This window comes from Quercus robur, chromosome 11, assembly GCF_932294415.1.
Source record: "Quercus robur chromosome 11, dhQueRobu3.1, whole genome shotgun sequence".
In the NCBI taxonomy this organism is placed as follows: domain Eukaryota; kingdom Viridiplantae; phylum Streptophyta; class Magnoliopsida; order Fagales; family Fagaceae; genus Quercus; species Quercus robur.
Window position 1 is genome coordinate 55,675,840 of NC_065544.1, and position 22,936 is coordinate 55,698,775.

At 33.7% G+C, this 22,936-nt stretch overlaps 2 protein-coding genes and 1 long non-coding RNA gene across 7 annotated transcripts in view; 1 reads left to right on the top strand and 2 right to left on the bottom strand.

The window, feature by feature from the left end:
* Positions 1-1,579: 1,579 nt before the first annotated feature.
* LOC126706099 (uncharacterized) overlaps positions 1,580-22,936 on the top strand; it is a 33,835-nt gene continuing 12,478 nt past the window's right edge. The window contains exons 1-5 of one of the 5 annotated variants that reach the window (XM_050405371.1): positions 1,580-1,841; positions 1,971-2,154; positions 3,198-3,404; positions 14,481-14,672; positions 14,873-15,020. In XM_050405371.1, coding sequence (XP_050261328.1) covers positions 1,738-1,841; positions 1,971-2,154; positions 3,198-3,404; positions 14,481-14,672; positions 14,873-15,007 — 822 coding nt within the window. In that variant the 5' untranslated portion in view covers positions 1,580-1,737 and the 3' untranslated portion in view covers positions 15,008-15,020. Of the gene's footprint in view, positions 1,842-1,970; positions 2,155-3,197; positions 3,405-3,746; positions 3,939-4,135; positions 4,488-14,480; positions 14,673-14,872; positions 15,117-22,936 lie in introns of those variants that run through there. The other 4 variants (XM_050405369.1, XM_050405370.1, XM_050405368.1 and 1 more) reach the window with 4 other exon arrangements.
* LOC126706101 (metallothionein-like protein 4B) lies at positions 15,932-17,203 on the bottom strand. The gene is made up of 2 exons (XM_050405372.1): positions 17,121-17,203; positions 15,932-16,215 (listed from the first exon to the last, which is right to left on the bottom strand). The coding sequence occupies exons 1-2, from the start codon at positions 17,201-17,203 to the stop codon at positions 16,035-16,037; spliced, it is 264 nt and encodes an 87-aa protein (XP_050261329.1). The 3' UTR covers positions 15,932-16,034.
* LOC126706102 (uncharacterized) lies at positions 21,853-22,644 on the bottom strand. The gene is made up of 2 exons (XR_007648514.1): positions 22,339-22,644; positions 21,853-21,929 (listed from the first exon to the last, which is right to left on the bottom strand). It is a non-coding gene; the product is annotated as an uncharacterized LOC126706102 (long non-coding RNA).

The window sequence follows — 22,936 nt, forward strand, 5'->3', positions numbered from 1 at the left end:
TATTGTCAAACTTTGTCCTTAGATATATTGAAGTTAATTTTTGAATCACTTTTGAGTTTTGATGAATAAATATGTTTAGGTTCAAAAATGATTAATATATTTGAAATGAACTTGATAATTATAGGATGTACTGTTAAAAAAAATTATAATTCATTTTAATACAATAAGGAGGGAAAATTTGAATTCTGAATAATCCTTGATAAATATAGGATATAGTTATGTGCATACATTAAGTATAGAGTGATTAGTTTGTTTATGAATAACTCAGTAATACAGTTTGTTCTTTTTTAATAGGGGAATTAAGATTCAAATTCCTTCCTTTGTTTTACTAATTTTTTTTTCTTAGGTTTGTTTATGATTAGGGCCATAAATATCTAGTTGTTGTTTTTTGACTCATGCATTATATTATATCCTATGACATGCTTCTTCTTTTTTCTTTTTGTTTTTTTTGAGGAAGTATGACATGCTTTAATAGTAGCTTAAGTAAAGTACATATGTGTCTATTTGGCACAAACTTTTTTGACATTTTACTATTTTTTTTTAATTGAAAGTTAGTTAAAATACGGTTGTATCCATAAAAAGTAAATACTTAAAAAATTGTACATAAAAATATAAGCTATTTTTTTTTAATAAAGGGGTAATGACAAATAATCTCTTCTTTCTAGTTAGTCTACACTTGACATAACAAGAAATATTATTTGCTTTAGAGGCTGGCAAAATTTTTTTTTTTTTTTTTTTTTGCTGAATAATAAAAAATAAAAAAAACTTATTCAAACAGAAAAATCATAGAAAATTAACATTGTTTAGTAAAGGTGTTATTTATCTCATGTGTTATTCTAACTAGAATATTACTTCACATTAATGTGAAAAGTTTTTAAACTATTCATAGAGATCTTAATGTAGTTTCACACTTTCACTAAGTTCTTATTATATTTATTTTTTTTTAAAGTAAAAAATTTGAAAAAAAAAGGAAGTTGCAACATCAAGACAAAACATTAACACTATAGAAACATTAGGATATGGGTATCTCATGTGTTTTTCTAACTAGAATATTACTTCACATTTATGTGAAAAGTTTTTAAACTATTCATAGAGATCTTAATGTAGTTTCACACTTTCACTTAAGTTTTTATTATATTTATTTATTTTTAAAAAAGTAAAAAAATTGAAAAAAAAGGAAGTTGCAACATCAAGACAAAACATTAATACTATAGAAACATTAGGATATGGGAAGCAAAGTAAAAGTCCCTTTTAGGATAGGAAGACGCATATTTATTTATTTATTTATTATTTTTTGGTTATCATGAAGACACATATTTCACTTCTCACCAACCAAATCACAATGTCTTTTTTTTTTTTTTTTTTTTTTTTTAGAGGTAAATCACAATGTCTTTTAACCATTCGAAATGGGTTGAGTTAAATTCATGATAAAAATTACTATTTTTAACGAAACACGAAACAAAGAGAAAAAGTTCCAATCCAATGTCAAAGGAAAATATCTATTAAAAGCGAAAAAAAGAGAAAAAGTTCGGCCACCATTGATCCATTGTGTGTCATGTCATTAACCAATATTTTTAGTGGGGCCCAAGAAGCCACGTGGCAAGAGCTGGTTGGAGCACAGAAAAGACAGTGCCGTAAAGGAATCAACCTCTGCTGAGCAGCGAGACAGAACAAAGAGGAGGACGATCAAGTAGTTTGTAAAGTACTAAAAACCGAAGAATCAGACATGATTGTTTTATGCCTACAAAGAAATTGAACATGTGTATTGCAGTGTTTCTATGGCGAGCTCACCCTCTATACCCACTCATTCTTTTGCTTAACAGGGATGAATATCACAGCAGGTGAGCCCAAATCTCTATCTGGGTCTTCGTTTTTTTTTTTTTTTGGGATTAGTTTTTGCTGTCTGATATGGTTTCTGAGGTTGACAAGGTATTATTTTTTGTTGGGTTTGTTTGGTTTTGGTTTTGAAGGCCTACAAGGCAATTGGAATGGTGGGATGGTGGTGAAATATTGGGAGGGAGAGATGAGCTTGCAGGTGGGACATGGTTGGCTTGTAGCAGGGATGGAAGGGTTGCTTTTCTCACAAATGTTAGGGAAGTTAAGTGTCTTCCTGATGCCAAGAGTAGAGGGGATCTCCCATCTCGGTTCTTGCAGGTAACTCATTTTGCTTTTGTTAAATCTAAAGAGAAAAATGTCGAGATTGATGTAGAGAGTGGAAGTAATGAGAGAACAACAAAGATGGAGAACGCTAGGATTACATGGATCGGCTTGATGGGATAAAGCCCTTGACAGCTAAATTGTTACTATTATCCGTGTCTATTACAATGAGTCATTGTCAATGACCCCAATATGGTTTAGGTGTACATGAGCTGAGTAATACAGTTAGGCCTCTTGGGCCATTACACAAAGTTAACACATAAACCCAATATAAACATTATCTTTAACAGCTTTTGATAAAATTCTTTGCTATCTCTCACTCTCTCTGTTTTGTTTGCTTTCCTTTTAATTTGAATGATTTAAAAGGGCAGTGTATAAAGGACAATACTTAGGTACAATTTATTAAATGTGGTACCTTAGATGCTATACCATAGGTTCCTTAATGTGATTGCATTGACCAATGAGTGTGAATGTATTATCTTTCTCATGGATGATTAAATTTGACCATGTGGTAATTGGCCAATGTGGCAACATAATTCAGTTTAACTGGGAATATCTGTTCAGCTCATAAAGAATGTAGCTAATTTTTGTCCATGTATGAGTTGTTATGAAAGAAAGCTGATCTTGTATCAAGAACTGAAGCAGGCCACGCCTTCTATCATATTCTCTCTTTATTTACTGTTTAAGACTTGCAAGTAGATCGTGACTGATGTGAGATGCCGAATGATTTTGGAAATTTCTAAAATTACTACCAAGTTCACAAACTGACATGCCAGGGAATCTGATTGGTGTCTCAATAACGTAATAAATAAAGTTCCAAATTACTTGTTTTGTTGTGTGTAAAAAAGTTCACACTTATCTGGTAAAATTTAGAGTATCCATAGCATCACTCACTGATCCTAGTTCTGTGCACTTTGGATGCTTTACCTTTAAGCTTTTAAACTCATAATTCAATAGCTAGCCAACTTTAATGAGATTGATTTTTTTTAAAAAGGTAACTCTTTTTAAGACCTTGAATGATTGTTTTGTCATGGCTGTAGAGCAAGAAGAAACCCATGGATTTTGCAGAAGAAGTGGCAAAGGAGGTGGATCAGTATAATGGGTTTAACCTGATATTAACTGATCTTTGTTCCAAAACCATGGTATATGTAACCAATAGAGCAAAAGAAGATAACAAGTTTGTCGCTGAGGTTTCAACTGGGATTCATGTGTTAACAAATGCAAGCCTAGACTCTCCATGGCCTAAGGTAAGAAGGCATGTTATACTTCTTCGTCTACATTATATAATTGCAATTCTGACCATATTAGAAAGTCATATTTTCTTATTCATGAACACAAAAAGAGAAATTTTAAATCTGCATACTCAAAAGCTGCATATTGTATGATCTAATTGCTACTTCATTTCCTTTAAAGTAGATAAATTAATAGGTCAAAACAAATCCCATCTTGAGTAATGTAACTTTAATTGATTTGGTTTATCTTCTATACCATATCAGCTAGCCTTTTTATACTTAATATCCTGATTTGTGGTAAGTTTCTGCATCATTTACTCTCTCAGCAAATTAGTCTGAATCATTTTTCTATTTCAGGCTCAAAGACTGGGCAATAATTTCAAAGAGCTATTGGATACATATGGTGAAGAAGAACTACCTGTGAAAGAGATGGTTGAAAAACTAATGAAAAACACAGAGAAAGACGATGAAAGCTTGCTACCTCACATTTTTCCTCCAGAAAGGGAGTACAACTTAAGTTCCATATTTGTTGACACAAATAATCCATTGGTAAATCTAGTTTCTGTTCCATCATGATTCAGAAAATGTGAAAATTATATCACAAATTTACAACTTTACAAATTGACGTGACAATGAATGTGATTGGAATGTTTGAATTACTTCTTGATACATCAATTTGTAAGGTTTATGTAGTAAAATTTGTAATATTTTTGACTGAGTTTCTCAAGTTTTTCTCTTTTGCATAGGGACGTTATGGCACTAGAAGCACTTCTGCATTGTTTGCTAAAGCAACTGGGGAAGTATTCTTTTATGAGAGGCATCTGGAGAATGATCTGTGGAAAGAACAGACTGCAACTTTCCAGATAGAAGAGACAAAGTGATTGATGGAATATGGTGGCTCAACAATCTCTATGGTCAATCTTGTCTGAGTAGAGTCAAGCTAGATAACTTGTGAGTTTTGACATCCTTGTTCTTTCTTTTAGTTGTTAAGAGGAAAATAGATATAACTCAACCTTACACGATGTGAGGCATATACAAATCCTCTCCTACACTTGTTGAATAATCATTCAATAAAACTGGACTTAATTGATTAGTTCACCATGTTTGATTTGGTTGGTACTATTTATGATTTTCTTTTGAGTGCTTAACGCGATGCAATTGTTTAGTGTCTTTAAATTGAGCTCTTTCAAGAAACCTTGTTCGAAAAGAGATGGTAAAATTGCATAGAGCTGGGTTCATTGAGGGCGTTTTTGCCTCCCCCATTCTTAAAAGACAAGATCACTCGGCTTTAAGCTGCACTTTCCCGCTAATGAGCTTCAGGTTGGTTTATAATTAGTGAGTGTGACTTATGAGTGATTCTACAGTTATGACTACTACATATAAGATTTATAAACTGATGTGTCATGAAGCAAGCAAAAAGTAATTTCAAATTTTATTTATTATGTTATTGAAGTGACACCAATCGTATTCATGTTTATCTCAGTTTGTAAAGCTAACAACTTTGGCATTTTCCTTGACTAATTATGTGTTTTTAAAACAAGTGACTGTCTGACTGATAGGGGGTTGCAAGTACACAGCTTTTATTACTTGACATGATGTCATTAGAACTGTACTGAATTATCAGCTTTGCTTCCTATGTTGAGACCTGATTCTTGTCTAATTTAGAATAGCTGCCTACTAAAAAACACAAGGGAAAATAAAAGGAGAACATTCAGAAACAATAGTTTTTGTGTACATCAACAGCCTCAGACTTAGTCTTATATATATATATATATATATATATATATATATATATATCAATGTAAACCATACACCCAGCCCTGATCTACATTATTTGCCACTCATCACAGTAATGATGAAGCTTTTAGCTGTTTACCCCTAATAAACCCCAGTACATAGTAATTCAATCTCTCAGTTGGCAAGGCAAGTTGCACATTTGCAATCATCACCACACTTGCAAAAGGCCCTGCCAGTTCCCATGGTCTGGACATTCTTAGGGCATGTGCACGGATTGCAGCTGCAGTGCTTGCCGCATGAGCATGTCATATGATCATCTTTGGCTGTGGTTGAGCTCACGCTTGTGGTAGTGCACCTGTTCATGATCACATTGCAAACATATTTCTTTTCTATGTCACATGGATCAAAATTTCCACGACACAGTAAGGTTTAGTGATAAATAGTAATGTGGGTTCAAATGTAATAACTGCTTTGTGTAAATTATTTTAGAATACAAATTTTAGGTACCATTCCTCATATGTTGTTCTTCAATTGAATTCAACTACATGATTGTATTGACCAATCTAGCAAAAGGAATGTTACATTTTTTTTTAAGGACAATTAAATTCAATTATGTGATTCATAAGCCAATAAAATCAATTGGTTAAAGTATGACACTTACCTAACTCTTGCTCTAATTTTTTTGTTTACTCAATGACCTGGACTTCATGAACCTCTTCATTTGTTGTTTTACCCCCTTATTGCCACTCTTTATGATTGAAGCTTTGGTTTGAAAAAATGAGAACAATCTAGGTTTTTTTTTTTTTTTTTTTTCAGTTACAGTTCAGTATAATATTACTACTCAGTTCCTTGATCCTGCAAAGTATCTGGAAAATTTCTCACTTTTTTGAGTTTTGGTGGTCTCTTAGTCTTAGATAGACTGCCTAACAATCTGGAAGAAGAGGCAATAATACAATGTTTTCATTAGAAATGAGAAAAGTCCAACCACAGTTTTCAAACATCATCACTTAAAATCCATTTTCCACTAGAATGATACTTGCACCAACTTTAAAACATAAAGAAAAATTTTGCAACTTTTTATAGTAAAATTAGTAATAGTTTTAATATATTTTTCATTCTTCCACAAATCAGCAAACAAAAGGCACAGTTTGTGGAAGTGAACGTTGACTGACCTACAATCCACACTTCCGGGACAGGGAACGGGGCAGCCACAGGTTTCGTTGCAAACAGCAGAATCTCGTCCTATAGTATACATTTTTGAACCTCAAAAAAGTTCAGACTGAAGGCGAATTAGCTAAGTAACCACACTGTATCTTTGTTTTAATAATAGTAGTGTCTCTTCTTAGGCCTTGTAATGCTGCCAAATGGACATCCAAATCTTAGAGATCTACAGTCACATTACAAAATTATACGTGTCATCAAGAAACTTTTGGTTTATGAGCAACGTCAGAGATACAAAAATTTGCTGAGATAACGCATCACTTTTACATAATTTTCACCACTTTACAACATTGCACCTCAACACCAATTGTAAAATGTTTTGCATCATTAAACTTATTGTTAAACCAAGATACAAAAAAGTTTCACAACTTCGTAATAAGGTGATAAATTGGGATTGATACGTTACTTTCACATGGTCTTATAGCCTATCACTAATTTTGCAAATAAAATCTTAAAATTTTTGGTCTCCTAAATGTTGTTGATTTATTTTGCCATGCTGACAAAAGACACAAGGCCGAAGGCTGTTTTAGCAGAGTCTAGAATATGGCAATCGACGTGTCAGTGTGCATTTGAGGCATCTGTTTGTGTTCACCCATCCGTATGTGCAATACAAGCAATGGAACCTGTAGCAAAGATGCATAGAATTGTTTTATCCTTATTTGCAAGTTCTCACAACAAGTGCAACCTAAAGTATTTTACCGATATTTACTGTCATAGTTTGAGTTCTGTAGTTACTTGGTTGTTCCACTAGTCTTACCCATAGACCAACTTTGTTGTCACCTACTTTTGGTTTACTTTATGCAAATGTTTAGATTGAGTCTTTTGGGGACATTGTGCGCACCCTTATTATTAGGAAGATAGAGATTACACTGCATAGAGCCGCACTAGCAAAGGTTGAGTTATATTAGTTGTTGGTTGGTCAAAGCAGGAAAACAAATGAAATGGCTCTCTTATTATTGTGGCACACAGCCACCAACTTCCCAGGTTCCAAAAGTTGAACAAGACCAACAATTAACACACACACCAATCTAGTCTAATTTCGGAGTCTGCATAATAAAGGTTGCCTGAGGTATTGTACAACTTAAAAGTCGTAACCTATTCCTAGTACTAATGACTGGCCACCCCATGCCTTCCTCGTATGGATATCTATCTTGAAACCTATATGGCTGTTTGGGTGAAAAAAAATGGTCACTTATCACTCAAATATCATCATTCATCGCTCTATAACTCATTTCCTATCGCTCAATAATCCCCAAATATCTCAAAACCCGATTTGGCACTACCTCAGTTCTGTTTTTCAATTTCAAAACTTAAAAATGTGGAACCCATTTTTAAAACTTGAAAGTTAAAAAGTTGCGGCTGGGACCCATTCCAAAACATAAAAAAAATCAGGAGAAAAGTCAAAAGTTGCAGTTGGATGAGAAGTGCTTTGACCATGGGTCCCTCAATGTGTGTGTATTTACAAAAATGCCATCATAACTCAATTTCTATAACTTAAAAACACCCAAAACTTGTTTTCAGTTTTGTTAACTAATTACTAAAAAATCAGAGAATTAAATGATGAAAACAAAACTTGAAAACAAATCCAAATAGCCTTTCTTTGTGTGGGTCCCATCATTTTTAAGTAATGAGTGATGAAAACAAAGTGATGAGTGATAAAAACACCAAACTCCAAACAGCCCCTAGTGTCTCACTTTTTGTATCCATATTGCTTATGTTAAAATATTACTTTCTTCCTTAAATTTTTCATGAATTTTATTTTATTTTCCTAAATTTTAAAATTAAAAAGTTCATTTTTCGTTTTCTAGTTTAAGAAGAAGAAACAAACTTAATAATAGTTTAGAGATTAAAAAATAAAAACTTTTTAAATTGAAAATTGTTCACGGTAAGTAACATTGTTAATTATTTAGGGATAAAAAACAAGGACGAAAAGCAATATTCAAGCAAAGTTTAAGAAAAAACAGTATTTTAACCTATTGTTTATGTCTAGGATATGATGGGCGATAAGAACAGGTTCATGCAAAAGTTTAAAATATATATAAATATATATATATATATATTTTAACATTTTCTTTATGTCTAGAATATGAGAGATGATAAGAACAGATTGCCTGCCTTGCCACTATCCTTATTAGTTTTTTAATAACAGAACACTGTTTTAAACTTTTGATCAATATATTCCCTTTATTTTTTTTAAAAAAATATATAAATTAAAATATCTACCTTAAATACATTAATTGAATATATATTTAAAGAATTTAGAAGACCTTTAAACACATCTAATTGGAGTACAGAGAAAGCACTATAGCCACTAATACAGATATAAAAATAAATAAATAAAATCCAACAACCTGCATTATCCCTCTTTTACCATGGGCTAAAAGTGATCCTTTGTTAAAAACCATTTCTTTTAATAATCTCATCAATTAAAAGTTTACTTAGGGAGGCAATGAGGAAGAATTTGAGAGAGAGAGCAACAGCCCTTTAAATTTTAAACTTGATCTAGACAAAATGCAAATTTAAGGTAAGTTTTGTTGTCATATGAGATCAAAATCCTGTTATTTTTCTCATATATCTGCATAAATTCCTCCACCTTTCCCTTCTTATTTTGGGTGATTGATACTTTATCTTGTACTACCCACATAACTAATTAAAGGGGGAAAAAAAAACATTAAGAAGAAGGTAGAGCAGAAGAACATTCCATAGCATATATGGTAGAAATAATTAAAGACGCAACAAGAGGTTGCAATATATTTATTCTTAATTATTCTTGGAAAAACCATACACAAACCAACATTAGTTAACCATTCATCACATAGATGATGAGACTTTTTTAATAGTCTAAAGCTGCATAATAAACCAAAACACCTAGCACATGGTAGATAATGTATCTAAATATAGTTCTCCAAATCAGGCCTGGCAAGTTGAACATGAGCAACCAGCACCACACTTGCATGAGCCCCTGCCAGCCCCACCAGCCGCTGCACTCTCTGGGCATGAGCATGGGTTGCACCCACAGTGCTGGCCACAGGTGCATGTCTTGTGTTCACCCCCACTTGCAGTTGAATCCTTGTTACTGCACCTGTTTCATATTGCAAAATTCAAAAAAAAATTTATTAGGTATAAATCCAAATTCACAAAGTTAATTTGGTGGTAATTTTTGGATCAAAGTATATAAAAGTATTGAAGGTTGCGTTGAAAAATACTGAAGTCAATTAGTATCAATTCTAATAATAATAGTAAAATTTAGAGTACCCTAATTCTTTTCAATTCTACATTTTGTTGTATTTTTATCATAACTCTAATGCTTTTCATATACCCTTTTGTAACATAATTAAATGAACAATGAAAAACACACTTTGGCCATGTTTGTTTATATGAGTAAAACATGGGGAGCTAATTGCACAAACACAACACATATGTATCGAACACTGAGTGATTACCTGCAAGAAACCCCACCGGGGCATGGTACAGTGCAGCCACACTTGTCATTACAATCCATGCCTGAAACTCCTCGAATATCTGCCATTTTTTCACAACACCTTTCAATTGAATTACTTGCTATAGCGCTAGTTAAGGTACAGTAGTCTTCAGTTTGTATATCTTCCTTGCAACAGTGCTTTCCTTTATATAGTGTAATTCCTAGGCCTTGCATGTCTCATGCCAACTGGCACACGTACGTATAAGATTTTCGGAAAATCTTACTCGTACATGGCATTGTTGGGCACAAATAGTAAGACTAACATATGGCAAAGAATGAAGTTGAAGTGGCAAATTGACTTCTTCATGGTTCTTCTTTTGCTGACAAATGGCACTCAAAGTTTACAGAGGCTAGCAACGTGTCAACTTTTAAGGTAGAAGAAGTGGCAGACTTTTTCATGCTTCTTGTAATTGCCACACGTAGTTCTAGCTCTCTGTCACTTTCATATTAATCCGTCATTTTTTTCTTTACTATTCATAATTTGTCACGTAAACAGTTTTGGCACAAAATATGCTATTTTGTGTGGTTTTAGAATTTTTCTGTAGAAAAACCCGGATTGCGCGTAAAGATATTGTCTAATCAATAATACAAGTTTTGTCCGGAATTAGCTAAAATGATAGGATATCATTGTTCTTTGACAATGTCATAACAACATGATAAAATCAATGTTGGAAATATTTTCTGTAAACGCGCACAGACAGAAACACAAACAAAAACAATCAAATTAAAGCTTTGACATCAATGACATGTATGCAATTTGGAGGTTAATAAGTTTTCATGACTTGATGAATATCAATAAGCTAAGCTTGGAGGGGCTATGAATCCCAAAAGGGCCAGGAGTATTTGAAAATAATTGCTAACTCTTTGACCTTAGATCGTATGTTAAACATCTTTCTCTAATTAAGTTCACATTCTCCTTTTTTCTTTAAAACGGAAAACTAAATTAGTATTATTTCATTCATAATAATACCACGTTAAAATAAGGTGCGCATGACATCCCACAAAATGTAATAAAAAATAAAAAACAACGAAAAAGCAAAAACAAAACGTTTAGGATTTAAATCTCCTTCATTGTGCTATTGAATTATTAAAAAAATTTGACTCTCTTAAAAACATTCTTAACCTCCGCCTATATATCCTAAGAGCACTAGCATCCGAGGTTGCTAAAAAAAAAAATTGCATCCTCAAACATTACTTTATCTATTTTACCAACCCATTTTATAACTCACCCTACATCCCAATTTTTATTTTTACATACAACCCAATAAAATATTATAAACTACCTAATAAAATCATAAAAAGTATTATTCTCTCTTTCCTCCCACTATCTTTTTCTCTTCATACACAACCACAAGATTAAATATTATTTTTTTTCTTTACAACCTATGAATAGTAAGGTTATATGCAATATTACTATTCATAGGTTGCAAATTTTTTAAGTATACAAACCTAGATGGAGTGGATTTTTGCTATCTTGAATTGTAAAATAGCAATTATGGGTGTTTACACCCCCCAATGCTAGTGCTCTAACAAGTGAGTTCTTACGGAAAATAATTAAATATATAGTTCGGAGCAATGCTCCCTCCTCTCACATGAGAGGTGGGCTCCACATGTGGGTCCCATCATGAGACCCACCCCGAGAATGAGCAATGCTCGTATACCTGATTTTTACTATAAGAGATAATGATATATGCCACGGTGGGACGATAGCTCATTACTTTCATCCCCTTTTGGCCCAACACAGTGCTAAAGCAATACTAATTGATATCTACAAACAGGCTTTCAAGTAGAGGGGTTTAAAAAAGAACAAGATAAAAGGCTTTCAAGCAGCGGGTATGGAGGAGTTTTGTTATGCACATTTTGCAGAAGCACAATTGAAACTAGAAATCACTTGAACTTTGAATGCTCCTTCAATAAGAAGATGTGGATTTCATTCTAAGAAGACCATTTCATTGCAGGAATTGATGATTTTGAGAACACTATTTGTAAGCTAGTCCTAGAAAACTACAATATATATAACTAATTTGCGTGTTGTTATCATGTTGTCATTGTTTTGTCTCCATTTTGTTGACATTATGTCGACATTATATTGTCATGGCTAATTATAGCATATTGTAAGAATAGTAGAATACGATAAATGTGTATTCTCTCCTCTCACATAAGAGTGAGTCTTTCTAACTAAATCCATGTTGAGATCTAGTATTCATATGAGAAAAAATGAGCACGAATTTATTGTTCTTATAGAGTATTTTATAATTTTCCATTCCGTCTTGTTTCGATCATGCAACATACACAGAATTACATTCTCAATTCAGATTATGACATTTTTCTATTGGTAAAAGTAGGCAATGCATTAAAAAACTAGGTACATAATTATTAAGCATGGACTAATAAACTAATGTGCCAATGTCCATACAATCCAATAGATAAGCATTATAACAAAATAAGGACAATGAACATATATTCCACAAGTCTCCTTTCTTTTCTCTGCCCTCTTTAGCTAGCATGTCAGCAGTTTCATTAGTCTTTCGGAGCACATGAAGTGAATTCACCATCCATTTCATTGCTTTGAAGCTCCCTGAAATCATTAACCAAAGAAGAAATGCCAAAAGAACAATTGGTTAGTAATTTAAAACCTATGGATGAATCTAACTCCAGTAAAATATTCCTTAAATGAATATATATTGAAATTTGGGGTGATAAGCCCAGCTACTTTGAGGGGCCACTTTGATAATGTGGTTCCATCACTGCTTATCAAAACAGTAGCGAGACAGCAATTCACCACAACTGTGGGTTATTTCATTATTTAGACACTCCTGGAGAAGTGGAAAGCATTGACTACTATGGAGTCAACTTTTTATCAGCTGTGTAGACACTAAAACTTTTTTTTGCCGAATGTATTTTTTTATTTTTTTGATAGGTTTTTTTTGTTGAATGTAGACAGTGGCACTTAAAAGTTAAAACTCATGGAAATGCTTTTGATGAAAACTCAAGGAAATGCTTGTATATATATTATAGGGACTAATTTCATGAAGTTATATTCAAAAACTATATACATATTCATGTGCATCCAATCATGTTAACTACCAGAATTCCTGCCCAAGCCCATATATAGTTGGCATGGCCTACAAGGGCGTGCAAGCAAGAAAGGGACGGGTCATGATGGGGACTGAGTTACAGACATACCCAATTTATTTATCAACTGTAGCTCTGCTCCTTCGTCCATTCCTTGAAAAACACAAATCAGGCATATGGTTATTTATTTTTGTCTCTTATTCTTATTGTACCAGCAAATACATACCTTTACTTTGAAGAAGTTAATACTAAATAATTTACATTTACCAAAAAAAAAAAAGAAGTAAATAAATTACGTACTCTATCAGACTTTTGTGGCACAATTATTTTGCCATGCCATGAGTGATATTAAACAACAGGAGTCACTGTAAAAAGCATAGAATTTGAATCATATCATATGGTAGCATATGGGACTAGATCTTTTTTGTTCACCATGCCCATCAAACTTAAAAACATAAGTATTTTATTTATTTTGTTCGTTTGTTTGTGTGTTGGGGAATGAAATGGCAAGATATTTTTGCTAGATTTATGGTACAATAATTGAGGTCCCCAACTTTGGAATATGTTAAAAATGCTATTCTTTATAATGCTTATTCAAATTTAAATTAAACTATAGAATACTAAAGACCCCTATATTCTAATTGAAGTATATAGCTTCAGATATTCCGTGATTCTGGCCTTTTAAATCTACTTTTTGCCAGAAAGTGCAGCTACTTTGGCCAGTTCTTCATTCACTTAGCCCCGACACAGAAGTTTCTATTGACTTTGGTAACTCTCTCTAATGGTTTCTATAATCAGTATGAAAATAACATTCTCATGTTAGCAAACAACTGATTGATTACATTTCGTACATGCACAACATTTTACTCGATTAAAGTCTTGATTTGGTAATCAGAATCACACTTTTATTGACACATTACTGAGCCGAATTTTTGTCTTAGACTAACATGTCCAGAATTGGATGAAAATCAGTGGTGTATGAGATTTTGTTTGCTTATCTGATACGTCAAATCGGTTGGTGAAACTCAAATCCAAATCCCCATCTGGAAAATTGTATCTTTTTTGATATTGAGAGCTACTTCTTGATGGTAATGCATGTGGCTCTTCAACTCTCATAGGTTGCTGACAGATTTTAATTTCAACCAAATGGGTCACAGTTAATATAGATCAGCTAGCCTTTTTATATCCGTTTGGATACAGCTGAAAACTGAAAACTGAAACTGAAAACTGAAAAACACTGTAGCAAAATAATTTTTAAATGTGTAAATAGTACCGTGGGACTCATTTTTAATGAAAAAGTTGCTGAAAAGTGAAATTTGTGGATCCGTAAACAGTACACAATGTGCACTGATTGGCTGAAAAAGTTTGAAAAGTCCAACGTTGTGGTTACTATTCATTGAACAGTATATGAACAGTAGCCGCAATCTCAAAAACGCGTGAAAAGAAAAAAGGAAAAACGCAGACGCATGTTTCAGTTTCAACCGAATCCAAACGTAGCTTTAATATCCTGATTTGTGGTAAGTTTCTGCATCATTTACTCTCTTAGCAAATTAGTCTGAATCATTTTTCTATTTTAGGCTCAAAGACTGGGCAATAATTTCAAAGAGCTATTGGATACATATGGTGAAGAAGAACTACCTGTGAAAGAGATGGTTGAAAAACTAATGAAAAACAGAGAGAAAGACGATGAAAGCTTGCTACCTCACATTTTTCCTCCAGAAAGGGAGTACAACTTAAGTTCCATATTTGTTGACACAAATACACCATTGGTAAATCTAGTTTCTGTTCCATTATGATTCAGAAAATGTGAAACTTATATCACAAATTTACTACAATTTTACAAATTGACGTGACAATGAATGTAATTGGAATGTTTGAATTATTTCTTGATACATCAATTTGTAAGGTTTATGTAGTAAAATTTGTAATATTTTTTACAGAGTTTCTCACGTTTTTCTCTTTTGCATAGGGACGTTATGGCACTAGAAGCACTTCTGCATTGTTTGCTAAAGCAACTGGGGAAGTATTCTTCTATGAGAGGCATCTGGAGAATGATCTGTGGAAAGAACAGACTGCAACTTTCCAGATAGAAGAGACAAAGTGATTGATAGAATATGGTGGCCCAACAATCTCTATGGTCAATCTTGTCTGAGTAGAGTGAAGCAAGATAACTTGTGAGTTTTGACATCCTTGTTCTTTCTTTTAGTTGTTAAGAGGAAAATAGATATAACTCAACCTTACACGATGTGAGACTCAACCTTACACGATGTGAGGCATATACAAATGCTCTCCTACACTTGTTGAATAATCATTCAATAAAACTGGACTTAATTGGTTAGTTCACCATGTTTGATTTGGTTGGTACTATTTATGATTTTCTTTTGAGTGCTTAATGCGATGCAATAGTTTAGTGTCTTTAAATTGAGCTCTTTCAAGAAACCTTGTTCGAAAAGAGAGTGGTAAAATTGCATAGAGCTGGGTTCATTGAGGGCATTTTTGCCTCCCCATTCTTAAAAGACAAGATCACTCAGCTTTAAACTGCACTTTCCCGCTAATGAGCTTCAGGTTGGTTGATAATTGGTGAATGTGACTTATGAGTGATGCTACAGTTATGACTACTACAAATAAGATTTATAAACTGATGCGTAGCAAAAAGTAATTTCAAATTTTATTTATTATGTTATTGAAGTGACACCAATCACATTCATGGTTATCTCAGTCTGTAAAGCTAACAACTTTGGCAATTTCCTTGACTAATTATGTGTTTTTAAAACAGTGACTGTTTGACTGATAGGGGGGTTGCAAGTACACAGCTTTTATAACTTGACATGATGTCATTAGAACTGTACTGAATTATCAGCTTCGCTTCCTATTTTGAGACCTGATTCTTGTCTAATTTTGAGACCTGAATTATCAATTTCTGCCTGCTAAAAAACACAAGGGAAAAATAAAGGAGAACATTCAGAAACAATAGTTTTTGTGTACATCAACAGCCACAGACTTATTCTTATATATATCAATGTAAACCATACACCCAGCCCTGGTCTACATTATCTGCCACTCATCACAGAGATGATGAGGCTTTTAGCTGTTTACCCTTAATTCACCCCAGTACATAGTATCTCAATCTCTCATTTGGCAAGGCAAGTTGCACATGTACAACCATCACCACACTTGCAAAAGGCCCTGCCAGTTCCCATGGTATGCTCATTCTTAGGGCATGTGCACGGATTGCAGCCGCAGTGCTCGCCGCATGAGCATGTCATATGATCATCTTTGGCTGTGGTTGAGCTCACGCTTGTGGTAGTGCACCTGTTCATGATCACATTACTAACTTATTGCATTTCTATGTCACATGGATCAAAATTTCCACTACACAGTAAGGTTTAGTAATAAATAGTAATGTGGCTTCAAATGTAATAACTGCTTTGTGTAAATTATTTTAGAATACGAATTTTAGGTACCATTTCTCATATGTTGTTCTTAAATTGAATTCAACTACATGATTATATTGACCAATCTAGCAAAAGGAATGTTATATATATATATATATATATATTAAGGACAATTAAATTCAATTATGTGATTCATTAGCCAATAAAACCACTTGGTTAAAGTATTAACACTCAATGACCAGGACTTCATATCAACAGGGAACATAAAATATTCATGAACCTCTTGTTGTTTACCCACTTATTGCCACTCTATGTTTTAAAGCTTTGGTTTGAAAAAAAATGTGAACAGTAGGCATCCTTTTTTTCTTTTTCAGTTACAGTTCAGTATAATATTACTACTCGGTTCCTTGATCCTGCAAAGTATCTGGAAAATTTCTCACTATTTTGAGTTTTGGTGGTCTCTTAGATAGACTGCCTAACAATTTGGAAGAAGAGGCAATAATACCATGTTTTCATTAGAAATGAGAAAAGTCCAACCACAGTTTTCAAACATCATCACTTAAAATCCATTTTCCACTTGAATGATACTTGTACCAACTTTAAAACATAAAGAAAAATTTTGCAATTTTTTTAAAATTATTTTTTAGTATGTATGAATAATTTAAAATTTTAATATTACCGATTACATTGATTTTCACCTCAAAATATAGCTTTTTTTTTTTTAATACTAAAATTAGTAATAGTTTTAGTATATTTTTTCTTCCACAAATCAGCAAACAAAAGGCATAGTTTGTAGAATGTAAAAAGTGAACATTGACTGACCTACAATCCACACTTCCGGGACAGGGAACAGGGCAGCCACAGGTGTCGTTGCAAACAGCAGAATCTCGTCCTATTGTATCCATTTTTGAACCTCAAAAAAGTTCAGACTGAAGGCGACTTAGCTTAGCTAACCAGTGACCACAACCATATATATCTTTCTTTTAATAATAGTAGTGTTTCTTCTTAGGCCTTGTAATGCTAGCTGCCAAATGGACATCAGAATCTTAGAAATCTACACGTGGCATTCTATCACATTACAAAATTATGTGTCATCAAGAAATTTTGGTTTATGAACAATGTCAGGGATACCACCGAGAGGGGTGGCTTAGTGGTCAAGGTGTGTGACTGTTGTTTTGAGGTCCCATGTGTAGAGTTGCCTCTTGCAGCTAACCCCTAATTTACTAGCGCTCTCGTGGGATTAGCTAGGGTGAGGTCTGTGACCCTCAACTATAGTAACTATGTCTCAATTCAACATTTTCTAGAAAAGGTGCCCTTGTGGTCACACCCGAGGGAGTGAGTCACAATGGTCACCCCTGCCCCTTTTTGTCTACCCAAAAAAAAAAAAAGAAGAAGAAGAAGAAGAAAGAGCAACATCAACTAACCCCAGATTTACTAGCGCTCTCGTGGGACTTGCTAGGGTGAGGTCTGTGATCACCCTCAACCATAGTAACTATGTCTTAATTTAACATTCTCTAGAAAATGTGCCCTTGTGGTCACGCCCAAGAGGGTGAGTCAAAATGGTCACCCATGCCCCTTTTTGTCTACCAAAGAAAAAAAAAAAAAGAAGAAGAAGAAGAAGAAGAAAGAGCAACATCAAAGATACAAAAATTTGTTGAGATAACGCATCACTTTTACTGTTTTATATTATTTCACCACTTTACAACATTTGTACCTCAATACTTTGTGAATAAAATTGTAAAATGTTTTGCATCATTAAACTTATTCGTAATAAGGTGATAACTTGGGATTGAAATTTGATAAGTTACTTTCACATTGGCCTTATTATAGACACTAATTTTATTATACATCCTTCCACTAAATAAAATAGTAAAATTTTTGGTGTCCCTAAAGTTGTTGATTTATTTTGCCATGCTGGCAAAAGACACAAGGTCAAAGGTTGTTTTAGGTTTCTCCAAAAAAAAAAAAAAGGGTTGTTTTAGTAGTTGTGAGGGTCCTTTTTTTGGACAGTGTCTAGGCCCAAATTGAAGCAAGGACCCTGGGTCGTCGAGTTGTTGTTTAAAAGGACTAGGTTTGGTTCACCGCAGCTAAATAGGCTGTCTGCAAAACCAAGTGGTGCACAGAGCAAAAATCCTACAATATGTACATACTAGCAAGAATATATATATATATATGTATTGAACAGCAAGAAACAGTAAAGAAATAATGTAATAAGAGATAAACAAATATACTGTTAAGGATCCTTAAGACACTATGAAATATTTCATTACTTTCTTTAGTTGTAAATCATAATGTGCTCACTAAGATGCGTTACAAGGTTTAAATAAGTTCAAAAATTATAGATTTAGATGGCTATCTAAGTCTCTAAGACTTGCAAAGTTTAAATCCCTTTGAATCCAAGTATGTTCTATAGTGACTGTTTTGGGATACCAGACAATATTTCTCTTTCTTTTACTATTTTCTTTAAGTTTTTAACAGAGTTTTCTTAATGATTCTGTTATGATTCACTATTGCTGAATGCCCCTTCAATGTTGGCTGCTTCTCCCTTTTATAGTGTCATTCTAGGGTTCCGGGATACCACTGATTCCCCTCCTTTGCTCCCCTGGGTACCAGAGCCCACTTTGTGCTAGCCATTCTGATAACTGGTCCTTTCCTTGTTTCTCATAGTTTTTTTCTTTTGGTGCTGTTTCCCTAAATGCTTCTTGCTGACTTTCCATTCTGGGGTGTCCTTAAAGAGCTGACCTTCAATCTCTCTTCCCTCAAGGCTTCTAATCCTTACCTTTTTCAGACTTAGCTTTTTTGGCTGTCCTTCTTTTGTTATTTTTCCCAAGTGAGCCGAATCCATTCCTGCTAGGTTGAAGGTTTTTTCGGCTACTTCTCTTTATAGTTCTTCTTTCTAGGTTGCCCGAGGTACCAGCCCCTTGTTCATGAATTGTTATTCTCCAAACCTTCTGCTTCCTTTCTGCATCACTGGGTGACTGAGAAGGACGTATCTGTCCTTCGTTCTTTGTGTTTTTTGGTGCTCTTTTTGAACTGTCTCAATCTCATCCTAGCTGTGTTGTACGTTCTGAGGATCTCAAGCCCTTGGCAATTTTTGGGTATCCCGGCCTAGTTCTACCTACTGGATTTTCTTTGATTTTCTGATCTTGACGGGTTGGGATTTTTCCTTTCTTCCCTCGGTTTCATGGGCCCTAAGGCCTGTCCTTTCGTGGGTTCTGGGCTTCAAATCTTTCTTTTGATAGACTTGGGCCATTCTTTTCTCTTGTGGTGAACTCAACCCTTTATATGAGGTTTACCCACTGTGCTTTTTCTTTTGGGCTTTGGTGTAATAACTTTTTAGACTTCAACAGCAATCTAGAATATGGCAAGCGACGAGTCAATGTGCGTTTGAGGCATCTGTTTGTGTTCACCCATCCGTATGTGAAATACAAGCAGTGGAAATTGTATCAAAGGTGCTTGGAATTGTTTTACCTTATTCGCAAGTTCTCAAAACAAGTACAACCTAAACTATTTTACCGATATTTACTGTCATAGTTTGAGTTCTGTAGTTACTTGGTTCCACTAGTCTTACCCATAGACCAACTTCATTGGTGTACTTTATGCAAATGTTTAGATTTGAGTCTTTTGGGGACATTCGTTTACTCCCTTATAGAGATTACAGCGCATAGAGCCGCTCTAGCAAAGGTTGAGTTACATTTGTTGTTGGTTGTTTAAAGCAGAAAAACAAATGAAATGGCTCTCTTATTGCGGACTAACAAAGCCACCAACTTCCCAGGTTCCAAAAGTTGAACAAGACCAACAATTAACACACACACAAACCAATTTAGTCTAATTTCTGAGTCTGCATGATAAAGGTTCCATGCCTTCCTCCTATATAGCAAAATTTTCATTTGGAGACTGTAACAACTTTGATGTGATTATATAGTTTTTTATAAGCTAATGTAAAGTTCTTTGAAAGAATTCAAGGGCCATCCTTTTGTGATGATTACTGGGGATTCAAGTCAGTCCAGCATAACCGGAGAATGAATTAACTGTACCCCCCCGGGTTGATTTGTGGGAGTGGGTAAGAAAGTACATACCTATCTTGAAGCCAATTGTGTCTCATTTTTTCTAATAGTTTAAGGAGAAAAACAATTTTTTAATATTAGTGTAGAGATTAAAAAAATAAAATAAAATAAAACAAACAAACAAACTTAACAATAGTTTAGACTTTAGAGATTAAAAAATAAAAACTTTTTAAATTTAGAGATTAAAAAATAAAAACTTTTTAAGTTGAAAATTGTTAACAGTAACATTGCTAATTATTTAGGGATAAAAAACAAGGACGAAAAGCAATATTCATGCAAAGTTTAAAAAATATTTTAACCCATTTTGTTTATGTCTGGGATATGAGGTTCATGCAAACTTATACATATATAAAACTTTTCTTTTATGTCTAGCACGAGGGATGATAAGAACAGGTTGCCTGCCTTGCCTCTATCCTATCCCTTAGTTTTGTAATGACAGAATACTGTTTTAATCAATATTTCTCTTTTGTACTCAGCTCTCTAGCTTTTATATTTAAATAAATCCCACTTTTCACCCAAAAAAAAAAAAAATCAATATTTCCCCTTTATATAGATTAAAAAAAAAATTGCTTCCTAAATACATTAATTGAATATACATTTAAAGAATTTAAATTTAGCTGACCTTAATTAAACACATCTAATTAAAGTACAGAGAAAGCACTATAGCCAGCAATATAGAATTACAGATGCTAAAAATTAGCATCGATCATAATAATAAATCCAACCACCAGCATCATCCCTCTTTTACCATGGGCTAAAAGTGATCCTTTTGTTAAAAGCCATTTCTTTTAATAATCTCATCAATTAAAAGTCTACTTAGGGGGGCCAGGAGGAAGAATTTGAGAGAGAGAGAGAGAGCAATAGCCCTTTAAAGTTAAAACTTGATCAAGGCAAAATGCAAAATTTAAGGTAAAGTTCTGTTGTCATATGAGATGAAAATCCTGTTCTTTGTAAAATCTGCATTCTTAGTTTTCCAGTTGAAAAATTAGATACCAAAAAGTTAATCTTTCTACTTTTGGATGGATTAATCATTCCACACAATAACTCAATGAGTCAATGTTCACGTATTATAAATCTCACCATTTTTCCCTCTTATTTTGGATTGATACTTTATCTTGTACCACCCACCTAACTAATTAAAGGGAAAAAAAAAAAACATTAAGAAGAAGGTAGAGCAGAAGAACATTCCATAGCATATATAGTAGAAATAATTAAATACACAACTTGAGGTTGCAACTTATTTTTAATTATTCTTGAAAGGCCAAACACAAACCAACATTAGTTAACCATTCATCACGTAGATGATGAGGCTTTTTTAATAGTCTAAAGCTGCATAATAAACCAAAACACCTAGCACATAGTAGTTGATATTTCTAATTTTAGTTCTCCAAATCAGGCTTGGCAAGTTGAACATGAGCAACCAGCACCACACTTGCATGAGCCCCTGCCAGTCCCACCAGCCGCTGCACTCTCTGGGCATGAGCATGGGTTGCACCCACAGTGCTGGCCACAGGTGCATGTCTTGTGTTCACCCCCACTCGCGGTTGAATCTTTGCTACTACACCTGTTTCACATTGCAAAATTCAATTTTTTTTTTTTTTTTTTACTTAGGTATAAATCCATATTCACAAAGTTTGGTGGTAATTTTTGGATCAAAGTATATAAAAGTATATAAAAGTATAAAAAGGTTGCATTGAAAAATACTCATATATAAATCCATGTTTGTTTATATAATTCTTTTGGCTCAAAGTATAAAAAGGTTGCATTGAATTATTTAGAGTACCCTATATAATTCTTTTCAATTCTACATTTTGTTGTATCGTTATCATAACTCTAATGCATTTCATATACCCGTTTGTAACATAATTAAATGAACAATGAAAAACTCATTTTGGCCATGTTTGTTTATATGAGTAAAACATGGGGAGCTAATTGCACAACACATGCATATATATCGAACACTGAGTGATTACCTGCAAGAAACACCACCGGGGCATGGTACAGTGCAGCCACACTTGTCATTACAACCCATGCCTGAAACTCCTCGAATATATGCCATTTTTTCACAACACCTTTCAATTGAATCACTTGCTATAGCGCTAGTTAAGGTACAGTAGTCTTCAGTTTGTATATCTTCCTTGCAACAGTGCTTTCCTTTATATAGTGCAATTCCTAGGCCTTGCATGTCTCATGCCAACTGGCACACGTATAAGATTTTCGGAAAATCTTACACGTACATGGCATTGTTGGGCACAAATAGTAAGATCAACATATGGCAAAGAATGGAGTTGAAGTCGCAAATTGACTTCTTCATGGTTCTTCTTTTGCTGACAAATGGCACACAAAGTTTAAGGAGACCAGCAACGTGTCGGTTTTTAAGCAAGAAGAAGTGGCAGAGATTTTTTCATGCTTCTTGGAATAGCTACAGGTAATTTTGTACCACAACTATCTTATGTGTTAAACTGTGACTGATTGTTTGTCAATTTCACATAGATTCACAATCTGTTACATGGATAGTTGTGGTACAAAATGTACCATTTTATGTGGTTTTAGAATTTTTCTGTACAAAAA

Coding starts and splice junctions, on each gene's coding strand:
- LOC126706101 (XM_050405372.1), bottom strand. CDS start 17,203: ATGGATACAATAGGACGAGATTCTGCTGTTTGCAACGACACCTGTGGC. Junction 16,216..17,120: donor CCCGGAAGTGTGGATTGTAG/GTCAGTCAATGT, acceptor GATCATGAACAG/GTGCACTACCACAAGCGTGA.